At 37.9% G+C, this 19,806-nt stretch overlaps 1 protein-coding gene across 5 annotated transcripts in view; it reads right to left on the bottom strand.

Moving 5' to 3' along the window:
• The window catches only part of ZNF827 (zinc finger protein 827), a 106,714-nt gene that overhangs the window by 37,207 nt on the left and 49,701 nt on the right, over positions 1-19,806 (bottom strand). For all 5 annotated transcript variants that reach the window (XR_004166236.2, XM_090138576.1, XM_031588837.2 and 2 more), the window contains exons 5-7: positions 13,694-13,927; positions 860-1,108; positions 114-171 (exon numbers count right to left, since the gene is read on the bottom strand). Coding sequence is in view for 4 of the 5 variants with exons in the window: in XM_090138576.1 (XP_089994702.1) it covers positions 114-171; positions 860-1,108; positions 13,694-13,927 (541 nt within the window). In the remaining variant the exon portion in view is untranslated. The remainder of the gene's footprint in view (positions 1-113; positions 172-859; positions 1,109-13,693; positions 13,928-19,806) is intronic.

Here is a 19,806-nt window from a genome sequence, read left to right as displayed (position 1 = left end):
CACTTGTAATATCAGGTCATATTTGCAAGAGAGAGACATATGCGAGTTTAAAGGCAAAACTCAGCAATGCCATTTACACTACAGATTTATGGATAACAACAGACTGTGCTTACCTGACTGTAGTTCTGATGGTGTTATCTTTATTGTGATTGTGCTCTTTGCTCACCTTTTCTGCAGAGGAATGTACATTTTTTTGTGATTATAGGATATATCATATTTTCTGTATCAAATTTTATTCAGCAGAACTATTTTAATGCTTTCTGATTACAGTATAATAGAGAATAATTTAAGGGGAAGTGGTCACAATATGATTTCAGAATAAGCACAGCTTTTTTAAGAAATATAACTCATACCAATTTTTTTCACTCTCACATTTCAGTGCCAGTGCTCCACGTGCACTACAAGCTTTCATTAAACAGAGCTCAAATCACTGCATGTATGTAATAGCTGTGGTTGACCTTCTGTGTGGAGAGAAATGGACAGCACAACTTCAGGAGCACTATACACTGTCCATTTATGACAGTAACTACCTATATGTTTCCTTATATTCCAAGGCCTCAATCAACCAGTTGTCACTAATCATTTAATTAGCCTTCAAAAATACAAGAGTTGAACTCTGGCATTTCCAATTCAGTTCAAATATTATGAACCTGATCAGACTGTCAGAGTGCTCTAAAACATATGTTATCTATGGGGAACATTTGGCAAGACTTCTGCATTTCACATGCAAGGGTAGAAGGGCTCTACCTCCTGTTATGCTTCACCCTTAGCAATCTCATATTTCGTAGCACCTTACTGATTATACACGATCTCTTTTTGCTCTTTAAACTCTGCTTTCAACTATTTCCACTGCTTTTACCTGATAACTGGAAGAGCAGCTCAGATGCCATCTTCACCGATATATCCTGGCTGAACAGATTTCGCTCTGGGAGGACACGACCTTCCGGTGCCTTCTGGATGTGTTCACTAATGTCTCGCCCTAATAAAGTGCTGTAGCCAACATTTTGGCTGGGTTGGCTGGGTGACACTGAAGTCTGCGAATCATGAATGTCAACTTCCATTGGTTCTTCTTTTATCTTTACAGTCTGGGTTTCCTTGTAACTCTCAGCTGCAAATTCGTATTAAAAAAAAACAAAACAAAACAAAAAACCACCACAATTACTTAATTAGGTGACAATTTTTTAGAGCACTCAAAGCAGGAATCTCAATTACAAAGTTTAATTTGTATAGCCTATAACAGCAAATCGTAAGAGAAGCAAGCAGCTGACTGCTACAATATTCTTCTGGGAGTTTATAAATAGAAGAAATCTCTTGAAAATAATACTTTAAACTACAGAGCAGAAAACTGCATATTCGCAAATCTGAGAATTACATCATTTTCTATGAACACTGTGTAATCATATCCCAGTTTGTGAAGCTTTGCTTTTATATATTATGTGGAGTTACAACTAAAAACCAGCTCTTCAAAGCTGGACACAGAAGTTATCTTACAAACTCTTAATTACTCTCTATCAGAGCAGTAGCAGCACATATAGTTGTAAATGCTGATATGGGGTGGAGGTAGAAACCTCATCTGCTCACCTTCTGTTCTCTTTTCAAGACGAGATGAGAGGTTTTCTAACACGTAACAATCTTTGATACTCCCTCAGGTATTACAAGACCCAATAACCTTGATGACTAGCTTTCATATGCCCATATCTTTCCAGGTCTGTCTTCCTCTCTAGTGAACTAAATGTAGAAAACTACAATTTAGAAGCCAGTGTGTAGTTCATGTCCTACACGTGTGACTTCTCAGGTGCTGCTGAATGCTAATCTGGCTGCAAGGTTAGCAATCATTTTTTCTTCAGAAGAAAAGCTCTGAAATCTCAAAAACAAGGCCCCCAAGGTAATCTGGCTACCACGCTCCCTTCTTGATTAAGACTTTCAACTGTGAAAAAAGAAGTTGAAGACCTGAAGTTTAGATCAGAGAGAGATGATGAGTTTTTCTAATGATCTTCTTTCAGAGTGCTGCTGAAAGGACATGTATCTATAAGGGTGGAACGGCCCAACCAGGTGTGTTGCCTCTTCTGTTTGGATGCTGTCCAGACACTTGGGAAACAGGCAGCCTAAGAAGAAAGGCAGACTCAAGGAAATAAATCAGTGTGTGAACACAGTTACGTAGCAGAACGGCCATCGAGGTGAGAAACTGTTCTAACAAAAATCTATGATTCTAGATTCAGAAAAACATCCAAGGGATTTATTCTTTTTGCCTAAACCTGTATATGTACTTCTGCTACTGATCAACATGCTCAAGACCTTAAGAAAAATCTGATTCCATTTACTTTAGGGCACATGCCCTAAAATAGCCTGTGCAGCCTCCAGAGGGGGAGTCAAGGTAAAGCATGACTTTGAACTTCAGAAGCCAAAGGAAGAAAAGGCAAATCTAGCACTCAGGGAAAGAGGCCATATTAAGGCAGAGATAACACAGCACACTGAGAGCCAGAGCAGCACGGAGTTTAAATGCTGAGAGGATTAAGACCTGAGAGAGCAGTCTGGCCCTTGTTCAGACTTGGGAACACATTCAGATCGAACGGAGGCATTCTGTACAATGAGCATCCTCCCATGGAAATTTTCTTCTTACCTGACAAATTTCACAACTTATAAAAATATAATATTAAAATAAATAGATGAACACCAGTTTGTAAGAAAAACAAACAAAATGCAAAAAAACCCAAACCCCATAAATGGTATTTTCTATCAAATCTGGGTCTGAGAGAAAAATGAAAAAAAAAAACAACCAACCAACCAAACAGTAAATTCACTTGATAAATTAATCTGTTGCTACCCTCTCTGCCTTTCCCTCCTCTCTAAAGCAAATATGAATGTGTCACCCTCACAAATTTTACTTGAAGTACAAATGTTTCAAACACCTTTTTTTTTTTTCTTTTTTCTTTTTTTTTTTTTCCCCAATTACTCAACACTACAATAATACTCAGGGGTACCAAAACATGGTATGGTCATTCCTGATAACATCCTGAGGATAGCCAGTTGGTTGGTGTCATCTCCCAGCCTCAAGCCAAGATGAACAGAATCCTTTTAGTACTCAGGCATACACATTTCACATGAATTTAAAAGGAAGTGTTCCACTCTCTCACCCCCTTGGTTTATGTTTCTCCTCTCCTGTCCTCAAGTGGAGGAAAAAGTGGCTTTGCTACTTGCAGATCTCAAAATAAAAAATAAAAAAATAAAAAAAATCAAAGCCAGGAGATAAAAGCTTCTTGGTTATGCTCCAGGAGTGATTTACATGAAGTGCTTTTGGTCTTTTCTTATGACATTTCTTGACCTTTCAAAACAACACTGAGAAAAATCTTTACCATCTACCACGATCCACCAGATATGAAAATTATTATAGAGAATTCTCAAATGAAGAAGAGTTGAAAATACTATTATGTAATGCCCTTTTTCCCTGCTAAACAATTTTTTTAAAATTTCTTTTTTTCTAGCTTAAATTAGTCTCTTATCATAAAGCTACAGAACACTGCATTTGTATTGAGAAGTGAAAAAATAATATTCTGTGCACTGAAAGTACAAACAGAATGGCAAAGGAACGCACCAGGGAATATTGTCAATGAAAGTTCAGGTAACTCCACAAATAAATGAGTTCTTTAGCTGTCCTACAGACTGAGCTCTGCACCCAGCTGCCAAATTTAGGTGCAGAGTCAAGCTGACCTTTGTTGCTCTTTCTGCTTTTAAAATATTCTTTCTATTTCTGTTCCTGCCCCACACAGCTGAATTCCCTATCCTGCAAATGCTTTTCAATCAGACAAACTGATACAACCTAACTAAGGCAGTCGTTGAGCAATACCAATGACCTTCTCACCCCTGCAATCAGCTAGCAATCCAGTAGCCCTAATTAAATTTACGTATTTGATAATTTCCTTTGACCTTTACCTCTGCAGCTGCACCCTTCTGACCTGGCAGCATGTACCTGACAAATGTGAATCCCATCATAGTCCAATTCCCAAAAACAAAGAGAGAAGACATGGAGGTTCTCTGTGATAATTTTACAATACTAACTGAAGAGAAATTCTGTCCCATGAGCAAGAGCCACATGAGAAGCCACAGGCAGACAACCCAGCTGTGCTACATCGTGGGTGAATTGAGGTTATGGCCATACACATCTCATTGTACAAGCAGTCAAACTGTAACAAAGATTATTTTACTTTCTGTTCATTTGTGGAATAAGAAAATAACCCTCATCTCCTCTCATAGGTATCTCATGTGGTCATAGTGCAGCTGATGATTTAAAAGGATGGGTACATTGAAAAGTCTCCATTCAAACAATCAAATTCACAACAGCTTTGGTTTGTTTCCCACTTTTGGATTTTTCCTTGAGCACACAGACTAGGTTAAATAAACTGCATTGTGTCACAATACAAAGTTAGTACACAGGAGTAATCTTCTTCAACCAGATTTTTATAAAAGTAGAGACATCCAATTCCCAGGGGAAAAAAAAAAAAAAAAATCAGTGTAGACTAACAGTTCAAATAGCTTTGAAGTATCTGGACCGTGATCTGGTCTGCTATTGATTTAGACACGGTCTGCTATTCATTTCAGACTAAACTGGATAAAGCTCAGAACAACAGTAGAGCATAGAGCAGTGAACGCTGCTCCTCTGGCAGCAGATGAACTAAATGACCTAATACACCTTTTTTCTTTTTTTCTGCTGGTTTGTTGTTGTTGTTGTTTTGTTTTTAATATAGAAGCAGCTTAACAAAATTAGAGAGAATTATTGCACATATGGATGTATAATTATGAAGCTACAGAGATGCTCTTTAGAGTATACATTTAATCAGCTGATTTACAAAACCCTCAGTGAACTATTCATGCCACATGAGACAGTTTCCCACACCAGATATGCAATAATGCAGTACTGGATAGGCTTCTTGCAGAAAGAAGTAATTTTTTCCACAACTTCTGAGTGCAAAAAATGGTAAAGTAGTGAAACTTTTTCAAAATAGAACAGAACAAAAAAGAAAAGGAAAAAAAAAAAAACAATAACAACAAAACAACCCCACAGAGCAATAACTGTTGCTACTTAAAAGTTCAGGGTACAATATTCAGTCCTAAAGGCCTGACAATGTTACCTCAGGTATGCACGGCAATAAAAGTGGCTATGAAGTTTACCCCTATGCAATGCCCCTCTACAGTCTCAGACGGTGATTGCCAAGTATTAGAAGAGCTAAAATTTCATTCCAGCTACTTCATTTAAAGCTGGGACAACCAGAATCTAACACCTGCATCAGACACATGGAAATGGAAAGGAGATAAACAAAAGAAATGTATGGCCAAAGCAAATCACCACAAGTTAAATGATTTTGTTGCTTCAGCACCACCTTAAAATAGATAAAATTCTAATTCATAAATTCTCGCTCACAGAAAAACAATGCAAAAAATGTCAAGTGAAACTACTGAGAATAAAACCACTGGAATTTCTTGCTGATGATTTCAGGACATGTGCAAGAAGTTGCCAACGTCAAGACAAATACACCTTTTTGCATAAAAAGGAGGATAAAATAGAAGCATAGCAAGCCATAAAACATTCACTGTAAGTAGGGATACTGGGATAAGATTTCATTTTTTACTGGATCCGCAATTCAAGATATCTTAAAACAAAATACATATTGTAACACAATAGTAAGTAAAGCCACTATTGGCATTATTTACCACCTCTCAATTCTAGAATTCCAGAGCACTTCAGAAGAAAAAAAGAGTATTTTACAAAACAAGAAGCAGAAATAACAGACTTTAAAATACGCACCTGCTCAAGTTATGAGCACTGATGTTCATTTACATGTCTGCATTTGCTGCATAGATATACACCAATACGCACAATGACATCTAGTAGTAACACATCATGATTCAAAATACACATGAGAAAGCAAGCTTTCCAAATCCCAAGCATTTTCTTAGACTCAGTCTGCCTCACAGTTGTAGAAACAGGGCTAGAACTCAAGAGGGACAACAGCAGACACTGAATATTCCTAAATCTTCACTGCAAAGCAGATGTTGTCAAGGCATACCAGCCATCCTGGTCACTCAGTACACAAACTGACAAATTACATGCCATGGAGAGACTTCCATATACCTGGAAGACCATCTCTGCACCTCTGGGAACATGACAACCACATTTCAGTAAATTCTCTGATTCAGACAAGTGGGATAAGATGCTGAGTCCATCTCCATTGCAGTATACCTACAATCAACGAGCCCCTGGCACTACATCTGGTCTAGTAAGATCACTTTTCACTGATGCAAAAGGCAACAGTTAAGTTTATTCAGATACAAATACTGTTTGTACTTCAAAATGTGGACAAATAATCATTAGTCATTACTTCCCCCAAGTACTATTACTGACAACAGTACATTTACTTCTGTCTAGAGGTTGGACAGCCTAAACTATGTCTCCTGAATGATTATAGAGCAAATCCTGTAGGAAGCCTCTTTCATGCCCTTGAAAGACAAGACTATCTAGAAAAAGCTAGCACTGGTTTCCCAATGGCAAATCATACCTGATAAACCTGATAGTCTCTTATGACAAAACAACTGACTGTGGACAGACTGAAAGCAACAGATTTTGTTACCTTAACTTCTGTTAGGTCTTTAGTATCATCATTATACCATTGACACCACTGAACTACCATTATAGCCAAATTAGTAATATGGACTGGATAACGGAACTACAAGCAGGGCTGTATCCCTAACCTCAGAGGGTTGCAGTCAGGGATACTGTCTAGCTGACAGTCAGTCCTTAATGGCTTTATTAACAACTTGGATGATGTGGAGGAGGCAATTCCAAACTGGGGAAACCTCAGGAGTTCAGGAAAGGAAAACGCAGAGTACTGCATTTATAATAGAATCACAGAATGTGAATGTCCAATCCAAAGGTTGGGAGCTGCAGCTGGTAACTGTTGCCCCTGTGTTTTACCATCTGCCACTACCAAGAAAAGTTAAACTCTGTTTTTCTAAGTTGCTTTAAGTATCTGCAGGCTGTTATTTGATCTGCCTTTAGTCTCCCCTCACCAGACTAAACAGGTTCAGTTCTGTCAGTACTTCTTTGCAGGTCATGAACCCTAAAACCTTAATTATCTTAGCAGCCTTCCTCTAGACCCTCTATGAATTCTCTGTGGAGAACTCCAAACTACTACAATATTCTACATACAGACTACAACTGGCCCTAAATACAGGGGATATGCTAAACATGCTCTTTAAATGCGGCACAGTATGTATTTCACCTTATTTGAGATGTGTGTCAAAATCAAGCAAACAGAATTAATAAAAAACACAAGAACAACCCCTGTTTTTGCTGATACTATAGTAGCCCGATGACTTTCCATTCCCAGAAATCAAGTGAAACATTGCTAAATCATTCATGCTTCTTCTGATCATTTAATTTAAAACCTTATCTTACCACCAAAATTCTAAGATACTTGCATATGCTGAAATGTCCATCAGCTTTACAAATCAACTTTATGAATCAACTTAGCAGAGAAAGTCTTTCCCATATGTCTCATAAATTGGACTCACGTACTAGTTTTTGCAATCAAGCAGACAAGGGTAACTAGTGGGTCAACTTGTACTGACTTCAAAAGCTTTCAGTATGAAGAGTCAGGCATTTTGTTATGCTAATTGTTCTGATTTGCTAGAAATAAACATGCCCTAAAACAGCTTAAATAAAAACCTTGGAGGCAGGGAACAGTTGGTGAGCCCTGAAGGTTCTCTGCTACAGACACAACAAGTAACATCTGACGTTCCCTAGGGCGCTGTGCTTGATGCTTTATTTTGCTACTATATTTTCAAGCTGCTGTTTTACATAAGACAATGTCAATGGGCCTTGAATCAATCTAAGATGATCCTGCGTTTAAAAAAAAATAATCAAAACCAGCTGATATTTGTTGAAGCGGAACTCAGAAATCCCATGTTACAGAATTTCGCAACTAAAGGCTCAGTTTCACAGAAATGTACAACAAAAGAGAAAGATAAAATTAGGGCACTAAGACAAATCTGAAGTTGTAATATGCATCTGCTGTTCTTTTCTATTTGAATGTTAGGAATACGGTGCTCACCTGAAAGAACTTACTTACAGAACACACCCAACCCCTCAAATGCTCACACAAACATAGAATCACAGAATAGTTAGGGCTGGAATAGACCTTAATGACCATCTGGTTCCAGCCTCCCTTTCATGAGTTGGAACACCCTCCCATTGAGCTCCTCCTTGATCAGGCTGCTTAAAGCCCCATTCAACCTGCCCTTCCAGAGATGGGGCATCCATAGCTTCTCTTGGCAACTTGTCCAGTGCCTCACGATCCTTCATTGTGAAGAACTACTACTTTATACCTGATCTAAATCTACCCTCTTTTAGTTTAAAATTATTATTCTCCTGTCCTATCACTACACCCCCTTGTAGAAAGTTCCTCTCCAGATTTCTTGTAGGCCCACTTTAAGTACTGCTAGAAGTTCTCATCAGCCTGTCTTCATAGGAGAGCTGCTCCACCCTTCTGATGTGTTCACAAAATGTAAATAAAAAATAATTTGATCAAAAGCCTGCATGTGCAATGAATCACAACATATCCCAGTTTATGAAAGTCTCCCAGACCTAATCTAGTCTTGCTGCAGCAAGCTGAACCTTTGCAGAAAGCTCCATCTTTTTTCTATACTTGAATTAAAATAAAGCTTCACCCTAACCATGCACAATTATTTCCACATTTTTAAGGGGGGGAAAAAAAACTCACAAAAAAAGTAGTGGACTTCAGTCTGTCTATATGGCTTACCATACCATCTCTAGCTAAGAAAGTCTTATTTTGGGGCAGACAGTTCTCTGCTTATTTATCTGGGCTTCTACAGAAGTACCCACTGCTGCCCAAAGCCTTCTAATGAGCCATTTAGAGACCAAGCAACAAAAACCTTCCCTCATTTTCACCCCTGCCTCTACTATCAAGGTATTCCAAGCAGGGATGAAAGTGCTCGACAACTCCCCTGCAATCTAGGGATGGACACACTTAGAAAGTTCTGACAACAGTTGTCCCCAAAGACAGCAGTCCAGCTCCATACAAGTACTTCCCAGAACAGCCACCAAGTTAAGAATCTATACGTAGGACAACTAGTTTCTGAGCCACTTAATTTACACACACACACAAAAAGGAAATGTAAATAATGTATGTTTTCCTCACCATTGTAACAATAAAACAAACAAACAAACAACAACAAAAACAACACCAACACAATGCACTAAACCTGGTAAGTTTTTGTGACTGCTAAGAAAAACAGCTTACCAGCCACAAACTCCTTATTATTATTTCTAATTCACACTGCTGATGATAGCTAAGCATAAAGCAGCATAAAGCTACCTAAGCCTTTCATGAAGCGTCATCAGCTGTTGAGCCACACTAGCACAAGGAAGCATTCCTACTTAAACTTTAAAAAATGCTATGCTCATTTAGCTCCTCTTTAAGTCTACGCTGGTGTGACTGAACTGGCTTTGGTATGAGCTAGCTTAGAGTCTTCTCAGACAGTCCTTCACTGTACTGCATCCTAAAACCCAATGGGTTATTTCTAGAATGGGAATAGCAGTGGGGTCTTCTGGCCTTCAACTTATGCTAGAATTGCACAAACCTCTTTTCTTTATTTTCCTTTTTCCATCTGTGTGGTTTCAATTGAACCTAAGATATAGTGGAAACAAAATTTGTTATGAGGCATCAAGGAGGAAATTAGAGTAAACAATCAAAAGAAAAAGTAAAACCCACAGCAAGCAGTTGTGCTGTGTGTTGAATTGGTGTAAAATTAGGTAATATAGAGAGTTCATCAAAGACAGTTTTGGAACTAATTGTATACAAGATACTATTTCACATCCTTGTCTAGAATTAAACATGCATTAATTTCAACTATTCAAAACCCCAAAATTATGACACACTGTTTGTACTAGGCACAGAAGCACTGTGACCTGAGTACTGAAGTACAGAAAAATCCAAAGGAACTGAGTAGTACAAAGGTCATGGATTTGGTACTGATAACAAGGATAGCTGCAATATATCTGGAATTGATCTACTGAAAGAAGAGCAAAAGGACCTACGTTACTACAGAAATGCAAAATAACTACACCACACAAAGAAGATACAGCTGAAATTAAGGCAAATAGGATCCAGACAACATTTCTAGGGAAGACAGACTTATCAGTGTGATAGTTCAAGGCAACAGAGTAAAATATTACTTCTAAAATGTTAGTAGCTGGAACAGAATTTATATACTTCCAGCTATACATCCCCTTTTTGGACAAGAAGGGAAAGGAATATATGCTTCTGAAATGTAATACATACTCCAAACATATCAGCAGCACAACTACTGCAACAGAAAATGAGCTTTTAAGCTATAACATGAGGATGTAGATGCAAACATTTATTTTAAATCTCAATCTCCTCCGGAACCTACCTTTCAGCTTACAAGACTGTGAGCATAAACCTCTTCAGAGATCACTGATAGTGTTAGTTAAATCAGCTTTCCCGTAAAAGAAAACAGGTAAGAAAGAGTGTAGAAAGCTGGTTTAGGTGCATTTGAAATACGTTACTTTGATTTCTTACACGTGATTTTGTGCAATATTTAATATGAATTTAAAACCATGCAGGAACAATGCTCTACTAGGCTGAGATGAGAGCGATTTGCTCCACTTCTCTACCTTTTCAAATCGATCAGGGTACCATTCTGTCTCATCTCAGTGAAGACTTAGTAATGAACTGCATTCACAGCTCAGCTTTACACGTTTGTATAAAACATGGCAGTTTTTACACTCTTCTGTAAATGTAGGTTGAAGATCTGAACTTAAGCTTAAATTGCTAACCCACAAAGACCATTGTCAAATGGGTGCTCTATTTATTTTAACATACCAAATCAATTGTTACAAAGTTTCGTTTAGACTGGACAGATGAAAATGAGTTTTACCAACATATGCCCTAGAAATGACATTACTCTTTGCAAGAAGTGTTCAAAATGTGATGTCTTGATTATGCATCAAGCTTATGAATTGTGAGGTAGGAGATTAAAATTCAAGTGGAACCAGTATACCAGAAAACTGGTATAAAAGGGCAGAACATCTTCAGACAAGGGCCAACTCCACTGAAGTAATATCCAGGATAAGGACCTGACCTCAAGCACTGGTCGTCTCCTGCTAACAGCACGCAAGTATCCTGACAGCATTTTAGCTTTCAGAGAAGAAAGTAAACCTATGCAGTAGAACTGAAATACAGACAGCTGCACATGTGAATTTTCGCTCGTTTCTGTACTTTTATATCCACGGTGACAACTAGTAATGTTCAATATTAAAATACTGTTTCAGTAAAACATTCCTATTCTTCCAAGTTTCTCCTAGATTTAAAGTTATTTCCAAGTAGTGGACAAGTCTCCACATTATATTCTCAAGAGACAGGTGATTTACAAATGAGTCTATCTTGGTAGTATGAAGTAGGTTCCTGAGCCAGAAAGGCCTTCCACTATCTGTATAAACTGAGCTAAGAGTTAGCAACACAGTGCAACTGTTTTGGGAAAGAAATTTTCCAGTGAAAAAAACAAACCAGTGCATCTTTCTCATGAAAGATACATGCCGAAATCCCAAGAAACTCAAATGAATTATCAACAGTTGGCAATATTATTGCTAGAGAATAACAGAAAGACGTATGTCAGGATGCCTACTATTATGTCAGAAATAAATAGTTGCATAAATAGTTGTTTAAATACCACATCACTAAAAGCAGAGCGAAAAGTTGATTAAAATAATTTGGGATGTTGGTTGTGATCTCAGAATATTCTATCAGATAAAGCAAACAAATTAAAAAACAAACAAAAAACCCCACCAAAGATACTAAAGAGATGTTTGATCTTAGATTTCCCCCCTTATATTTATTCTACGTTTAGCTGTATGTTAGTGTTTTACACTTTCTGTCTTAAACGGTAATTCAGAAAAGTACAAATTGAAAACAGTACCTGTGATAAAGTTGATAGAACTCCACCCACTGGCTGACTCTGGAATGTCAATTTCAGCAATAGTGCCCAAGTAAATCCTGTTTTTTTCCTTTTCAGTCTACTGATAAAACACTGTCAGCAAAAACTGCCCGCTCACTAAGAGATCATAAGGGAAATATTATACTAGTCTATTTCTTACTAGAACCTTTAAATACTGGGAGTTTCCAGCAGAAGTGACTGAAGGCCTGATCAAGAACAATATATATGCCAAATCTCCAAATATCCACAGATATTTAAGTCAGTAATGCTCTAATATAATAAAGTCTGTATTAAAACTATACACAGCCTGCTATTACTGAAGTCAACAGTCAGAGTCAAAAAACCCAGTGTCTCTGAAGCATTTGAAAAATCATTAAGTTATGGAGCTCTTCCTTCATGGAAATATATATATATTAATTTAAATGAAGCAAGAAAAATAATCAGTTAACATTCATTAGGCCATAAAGTTCTGTTAAGAGAACACAATACTTGAACCAAATACCAGTAACAAGAATGCATTTTATCTATGACAAAATGTTTAGTGTTTGGGAGCTTGAAAAATTGGGAAACATCTGCTCTGATCAATATTTACATCCAGGATGCACTTTTAGCACCAGCAACACCAAGGCCTGCATTCTAGTGATTGAAATTCTTCTTACCTACAGGTATGAGCAGGAGTGCATTAATTACATGTTAGAATTCATGTGAGAGATCCCAGCCAACTGAAGTCTTTCCAGGTATAAATTTGAGCTCAAAGACAAATAATTTCAGATAGATTTCTAGAAATTTCTGAAATTGCTAAAGTTATAATCAAAAAGCAAAAAAAAAGAAAAAGAAAAAGAAAAAGTCCTGCGCAGTTCTGGATAAGCCTTAGAAGCCAGCTTAGGTGGGGAAGTATGAATCCTAGCCTCTGAGACCAGCATTTATTTCCTGGCACTAAAAATTGAAGTGTATTAGAAGTCCAAATCCTTTTCATCATAAAGACCTGTTCCCAGTGGGTATAAATTCAAACTTTCTATTTTCCTTTAAGTGAAACATCAATTCTAACAGTCTAACAGTTAGATAAAGCATAATTAGCAGAACATACATTTTTGACTCCCTTCAGCTGTAACAGTACTTTTGTGTATACACATGCATACTGTCTAGCTATCTGACAGAACATTGTATTACTAAGGCAATGCAGGCAAGTGCAAGTGTTCTCAGTTCATTTATTTTTTCTCCCAATTTTGAGTATAAGATACTGTCAGGAAAAAATAAAAGGCTTTAAAAGCCTACCATTTTTAAAACTGTATCAGATATAGTTCATTTAGTTCAGTACAGATACACGTTTTTATGATGTTAATGAAGTGACACAAATGTGAATAAATTGGTATGAACATGTTTTGGTACATTTTAAAAATGACAGCATCTAAAAGCTTTAAGGCATAGTTTCTTTTGACTTATCCCATAGTCATTAATGTGAAGACCAGTGAAATCTGTGCAGAACACAGATAATTAGATACTATGGTGACAGAACAAACTGAGTTGTCTTATGTATACAAACCTGCGTAGATAAATATTTTCATTTGTTCCTTCACTTGCTACAAGCTTACCACTTCTGTGCAGTAGGCCAGCCAGCATACTTTAAAAAATATCAAGAAGTTGAATATTATTAAATACCCACCTGAGAGCTTCATGAGGAGCTCAGACGCTGCCTTGACCGATATGTCCTGCCTCATCATATTTGCCGGTGCTTCCTGTGGCTTGAGTTTCTCCTTAGGCACACTGGGAGCTGAGGCTTCAGATTCTTGGCTGAACACATAGCTGGACTGAGACAAGGTTGAACTTGCAGCTTCTTCATCCTTAGGCTCATCTTTCACTTTGAACTTTGGAGTCAAGGGCTCTTTTTGATTTGCAGCTGTCAGAAGAAGGAAACAAGCTCAACTTAACAAGGTGTCTAATATATTATCATAGCACAACTAGTAGCAGGAAGAAACCACAATCTAAAAAATGCTAGTGCAGGTACTGGAAGCAGGAATGTTAAACAGCATTCAAAGATGCTTCATTCAAGAGGTAAACACCTGCATCTTTTGTACCAAGGGACAGTTTTGAAACACAAGAACTGCATGTTACCAGAGTTCAAGAAAACATTCAACTTCTCTTTCTTTGTTCCTATTCCAACAAAAAGCATCCCACAATGCCATTGGTTTGTATGGCCTCCATAGGCTGGATGGAAGTTCAAGTACCATCACACCTGAGGGCAAATTTGGCAAAGCCCGTGGGTACTAAACATTGAGATCTTAAGTGTGTGAAAAAGAGACAAGAGATGAATGTAGAAAAATCAGAAAACTAAGAGGAGCATACAGAGAAAAACAACTACAAAATCACAGATCCTAAAAGGTGGTATCTTAGTTAAGAGCAGAGGGATATTTATTAGACGGCTCTGCACTGGTAGATGCTATCAGAGGACTGTTTAAAGTTTTACATCCATTACAAAAAAGAAAGAAAGCAAGTTTAAAATAGCCTTTTCAAATACTCCATGTAAGCAGCTTCTCAGAAAAGAATACAAAAATCCTGGGGGTGTTTAAAATCTGCACATCCTACTCTGTTGTTCTCGAGTGGTCTTTCAGATACCCCTATTAGTGATGGATCCTTCGAACTACATTTGGCCAAAGGGATAAAACCAATAACACCTCTTAGACAATACTGCCAGAACCACACAAAATAAATCCATCAGCTGACTGTATGACTAACAGGAGATAAACAAGTTGCATTATTTTTCACCAGTTTTTATTTTAATTCTTTATTTCTGACCACGAAGAGACGCTTCCTCTCCTGTCAGTTGTTAGTGGCTTTTTCTTGTACGAAATTTCACTTTAAATTCCCAGAAACACAGGGCAGATGACTCCTTCAGTGCTCTAAACTGATGAACTTACATCTTTCTCACTCTCTAAACTTTCATCTCCACAAACACTAAAGGCAGAACATCATCCCCTTTTTGTTCTCTAAGCTCTCTTACCATCCACGTCGCTACCTTTCTCTTCTCTCCTATGTATTTTCCTCCTTCCTCTTGGTATTCCACTGTCTACCTTTATGACTCCTATCAAACCTCACTCCGACCACACAGGAAAGAAGTGCACAACACTTCCTACTGGACACAGCAGATATTAGAAGTCAACATATATTGTGTGCTGCAGGAAGCTGTTATACAAACCCGTGACACGGACAGTAAAACTGAGCAAATGGCATATGGGGACAGTAACACCCAACAGGGTACCAGTGCAGTGTTCTGACAGGTCATATCAAGTCATATTCTGGCAAAGGCCACTGGTTTAAGATCTTGATTTATTTCCTCTTCCACCTCACTCTTTCCTATCTACTCTCTGGCTTCTCATTTTTCTGGCTTATTTCCTAAGATACTCTACTTCTCGGCAGTTCCCCCAAAATCTGTCTCCTACAATATCCGAAACCTAAAGTATCTGAACTCCTGCAGCCCATTTAAAATGCTCACCATCAAGATTAAAGTGGTACACACTGCATGCATGCATACAACCTGTACATACACAATTCGCTGGCACTACTCGCTGTTTCAGAAGCAAAATCAGTTCATACATGCAGTTTTTAGTATGAACAATGAGCAGTTTTACCGTAGTAAGAATTATTTTTTTCCTTGAAAACAAAACCAAACCAAACCAAACAAGCAGAAACAAAATATGAAAGCATGTTTTAATTCACCAAAATATAGATTACGGCTCTCAAACCAATCTTAACTTTATCAGGGTACTTACAAAAAAAAGCCTATCTGCTTTCTACATCTTTTTAGCTTAGTATGCTCCAGGAGTTGACCTGAGGTGATGAATTTTCACCGAAGAAAAACCAAAACCAACCCTTTTCTGCTGCACTACCTTCTGCAGTCTTCCCTCTTTAAAATAAGCCACTCTAACTCTGCAAGTATAAAAAATGCCTCCACCAGGAGCAGAGTGCAACTGTTACATAGCATTCTTCCTGAACTTCCAGAGACTCTGGAGAAAAATCTTTTGAACGCATTCATTTCAAGGAGGCATTAATTTAAATTGCAGCAGAACATAAAGGAAGCATGACTCTGAGTGAAGAAGTAAAGCATACACACCAAGAACAATCCTTACCCAGTGCAGACTGCTACATTTCTGCCCATGAAATTAATTAGGCAGAGGAAGCACTATAGATCTGGGCAGCAGACAATTTTCCTATTTAAAATACAGAGGTGATACTGAACATACATACATACATAGATCAGAGTAAGTTTGCATCCATTCACCACGGTCCACCAAAAGCCATGTAAAGTTTAATGTAAAACATCTACACGCAAGTAGAACCACTGTAACTATACTTATGTAGTAGCACAGACTTAAGCTAGGAGCTTTTTTTGGTCAGGCCCTAGTCTGCAGTGACAAAGGCCTTAAAGTAACCCCCCCACCAGATAGAGGATAGCACAAGAAAAAAAGTGGGCACTCCTGGAGGAAACGAGCATTTATTAAACACTCTTAGCACTGAGCCAAAACTCAATGACAGTTTGAACCCAAGCAGATGTCAAGTGATACCTCCATTTCCTTCATCCCAGGGCTATTCTCAAACTCTAATAGGATGAAGTCAAATACTGAGAGCTCAGAGAACCAACAAGTCAAGGTAGGTGATTACAGAGCTTAAGCAGTTTTGTGGCAGTGACATATCCAAACTAATTTTGGAAAGGTATCAAGTTTCCTTCCTTTCCAACCTCTTGCATTCCTTATCTCCCTAACCTGTATCAGCTCTCCTGCTCTGACAGCATACAATGCCACGAGCCATTGCTCCCTAACATCTTTGAACCGCCATGCAGGATATCAGTGCTAAAGCTACATTGAGAACAGATCTGCCAGCACAGAATTCGTAGTCTAAATGAGCTCTTCATGAGAGCTGTACGTTCTGTTTGTCACAGTACATCTACCAGACTTCACTTATGAGAAATATAAAATGTGGTCAAGGTCTACAATCCAGAGGAGTTTTAACGATGAATATTTGGCAATGTTATCTGAGGAAAAAAAGAAGCCCAAGAGTAATGTTCTTATCTATGTAGCTGGTTCTGCCTGTGCTACTTTGCTTTGGACCAAAGACAGAACTAATAAGCTAAGAAAGAGGTTGTTTTTTATTTGTTCTGTTAACTGACAGCACCTTCCCTTAACTGACCATACTTCCAAAAAACTCAAACATCTAAATTGTAGACAAATCACAAAACCAACAAAACAAAACAAAACAAAAAAAAAACACCAAAAGATTTTTTAACCTCACTTTTCTTTCCCAGGAAAACAAAACCAAATAAAACCAGACAACTACTACATCAGTTTTAAAATCATGGGACCTTTTTCTTGATACATGTTAAAGTACATTCCAATGTAAATGAAACTTGAATAGACAAATAAAAAGGAGGGAAGGCTGTCCAGCCTATCAGATTCATACAAAAACTAGAGACAAAAGCAAAAGCAAACCACAACAAAGCACATAAACCGCCCTTGTTTCTACCCTATCTTGGATCCAACAATTACGTACAGAGTTCCTAAAAAATGAGTAAGAGCAACAATGATGCATCCACTGGTTATATTAGGGAGAACAGTAAACAGATGTAAAAAAAAAAATAAAATCATTGCAAATAAGGGAAATAAATTGGCTGAGACCGATTTAAAAAACAAACAAACAGTAAAAAAAGAACAACCTTCTGAATGAAAGATCTTTTAAAAAATTGGAACTACACAAAGATTAAAGAGATGATGTTGAATTCTATTAGAGCATCTTTGAACTACAAAATTATTACTCCCCAGAAGGAATAACATCATCCATCTGCATACAAAAATGGATACACATACATATAGTTAATTTGTTGGTAACTTATATTCATCCTGAATTGCAATGAGAACAGACTGAAGGATGCAATGCCTGCAGACTGAAGCAGTAATTTAATTTAGAAATGCACAGCGAGATGGATGAACAACACAGAAAACCAGCCAATAGGCAGCAGACTCTCAAGGAGGGTAGATAATTCCCCATTCACTCCATTTCATTCCATAGCCAGTAAAAGAACAGATCAAAGAAGATTCCAAGTTGACATTTTTTATCTGCCTGGAAATTGGGATCATTTGATCCATTTGACAAAACAGAAAATTAAAGTTTTAACACTTCTCTCAAACTGTCAAATGCCACAAGAAAAGCCATGGGCATCTGCCACTAATCTGAAAGGTTGTGATAGAAGCTGCTACCAGCATCAGTCCACTCACTGAGAATTTCTACATACTAAAAACGTTTTTAATTGAAAAAAGGAAAAAAATGGGCCAATTGCTTCATTTGCAAGTTACAAACAGCAAGGAGTTGTTCACCTTCCCATTTGAGCAAAGAAAAAGAAGAATAAAAAATTATCCAACAACAAAACAGTAGAACAGAAGAGGAGGCCATGACAGCCCAAGTCAAAAGCTCTGCTGAAAATCTCTAATGCCACAGTACACTGCTGCACCATCACAGTGACTCCCTCATACAAAGGTGAGAGACAGCAGGACGCTCATGGCTGAAGAAAAAGGGGGAAGTGAGGACACATTCCAAAACGCAGTTCAAACTGAACTTTTTAAATTATAGTCAGACCTACCATAAAGAGAATCACAGCACAGCTATCTCAAGAAGAAAGAACAGAATTTTATCCATGCCCCAATACAGCTAGAGCATCTGAATGACACACTGAGCCAAAGGCCTTCATTAGATTGGTTCCACAATATTCAAAAGACACATTTCCTTGATGCTGGGCATCAATCCTCCTTAAGGCAGCTATGGTCAATAAAGGTTATGACTTGAGTCGTCTTCTATTTTCACTCTAATATTTGACATGTGCAGTTAGGTGTAGGCATTCTGCATGGAGATTATAGCTTCTGTTTGAGGACGCTCAAGAACTGAGTGAGGGGTACAAATGCTGCAGAAGAAGCCACTGGTGAGCAAATCGCTTTGCAAAAAAAAAAAAATCTATGCAAATGGAATCTGCTGGTGTCTCTCCAGACTAAAATCCAATGGGCTGATAAATGATGTTCAACATACTACACATAGAGGCCATCTACAAGGAGAAATACTACTCTTCTAGCAGGGCAATCTAGTTGGTCTCATTTCTTTTGAGTGCTTTCTGCCCAAAGTGCTGATCTGTCCAAGAGAGTACCTCATTGTACTTACCCCTCATGGGAATGCTAACTCAATTACATGCCATTTGCAATGCCCTCTGCTCTGCCTTCAACCAAATAACTAACATACCGGGCTCCAAGGAAGAGAATGGGAAGCTACTTATGGCTCAAGGACATTCAATATTGCTTTTTTTTTTTTTTTTTAATAAAAGCAGTGGAACAACAGAAAAGATTATCATGAGAAGTACGACGACATCAAAATTTGCCAACTCAGGGTTCCTAGAGACCACTTAAAATATGAGGTCTTCCAAGTTATCCTGCTTAAGTATACTGAAATTGTGTAAGCAGAAGCTTAGAAAAGGTCAGCTAGTTATCTGGATCTTCTCTACAGCTGTTTTGCATTTAAGGAACTACAGTCAAACAAAATGAGACCCAGCACTGGGGAATGACCAATCCTGCTGCTGTCACCTCAGAATACTCCAATGTTCTAGTCCAAGTGGGATGGAGGAATTCAGCAAATTGTCATAGTAGCCATAGGACCATACCCCCATGCTCCAAGATGTATGGTATGCAGTCAAAGACCCACCTGCTAACAAGACTGCAATATCTAAGACCATGTTCTCCTGTCTGGATA

This window comes from Phasianus colchicus, chromosome 4, assembly GCF_987193195.1.
Source record: "Phasianus colchicus chromosome 4, bPhaCol1.hap1.1, whole genome shotgun sequence".
In the NCBI taxonomy this organism is placed as follows: Eukaryota; Metazoa; Chordata; class Aves; order Galliformes; family Phasianidae; genus Phasianus; species Phasianus colchicus.
This window is presented reverse-complemented; position numbering and strand designations above follow the sequence as displayed.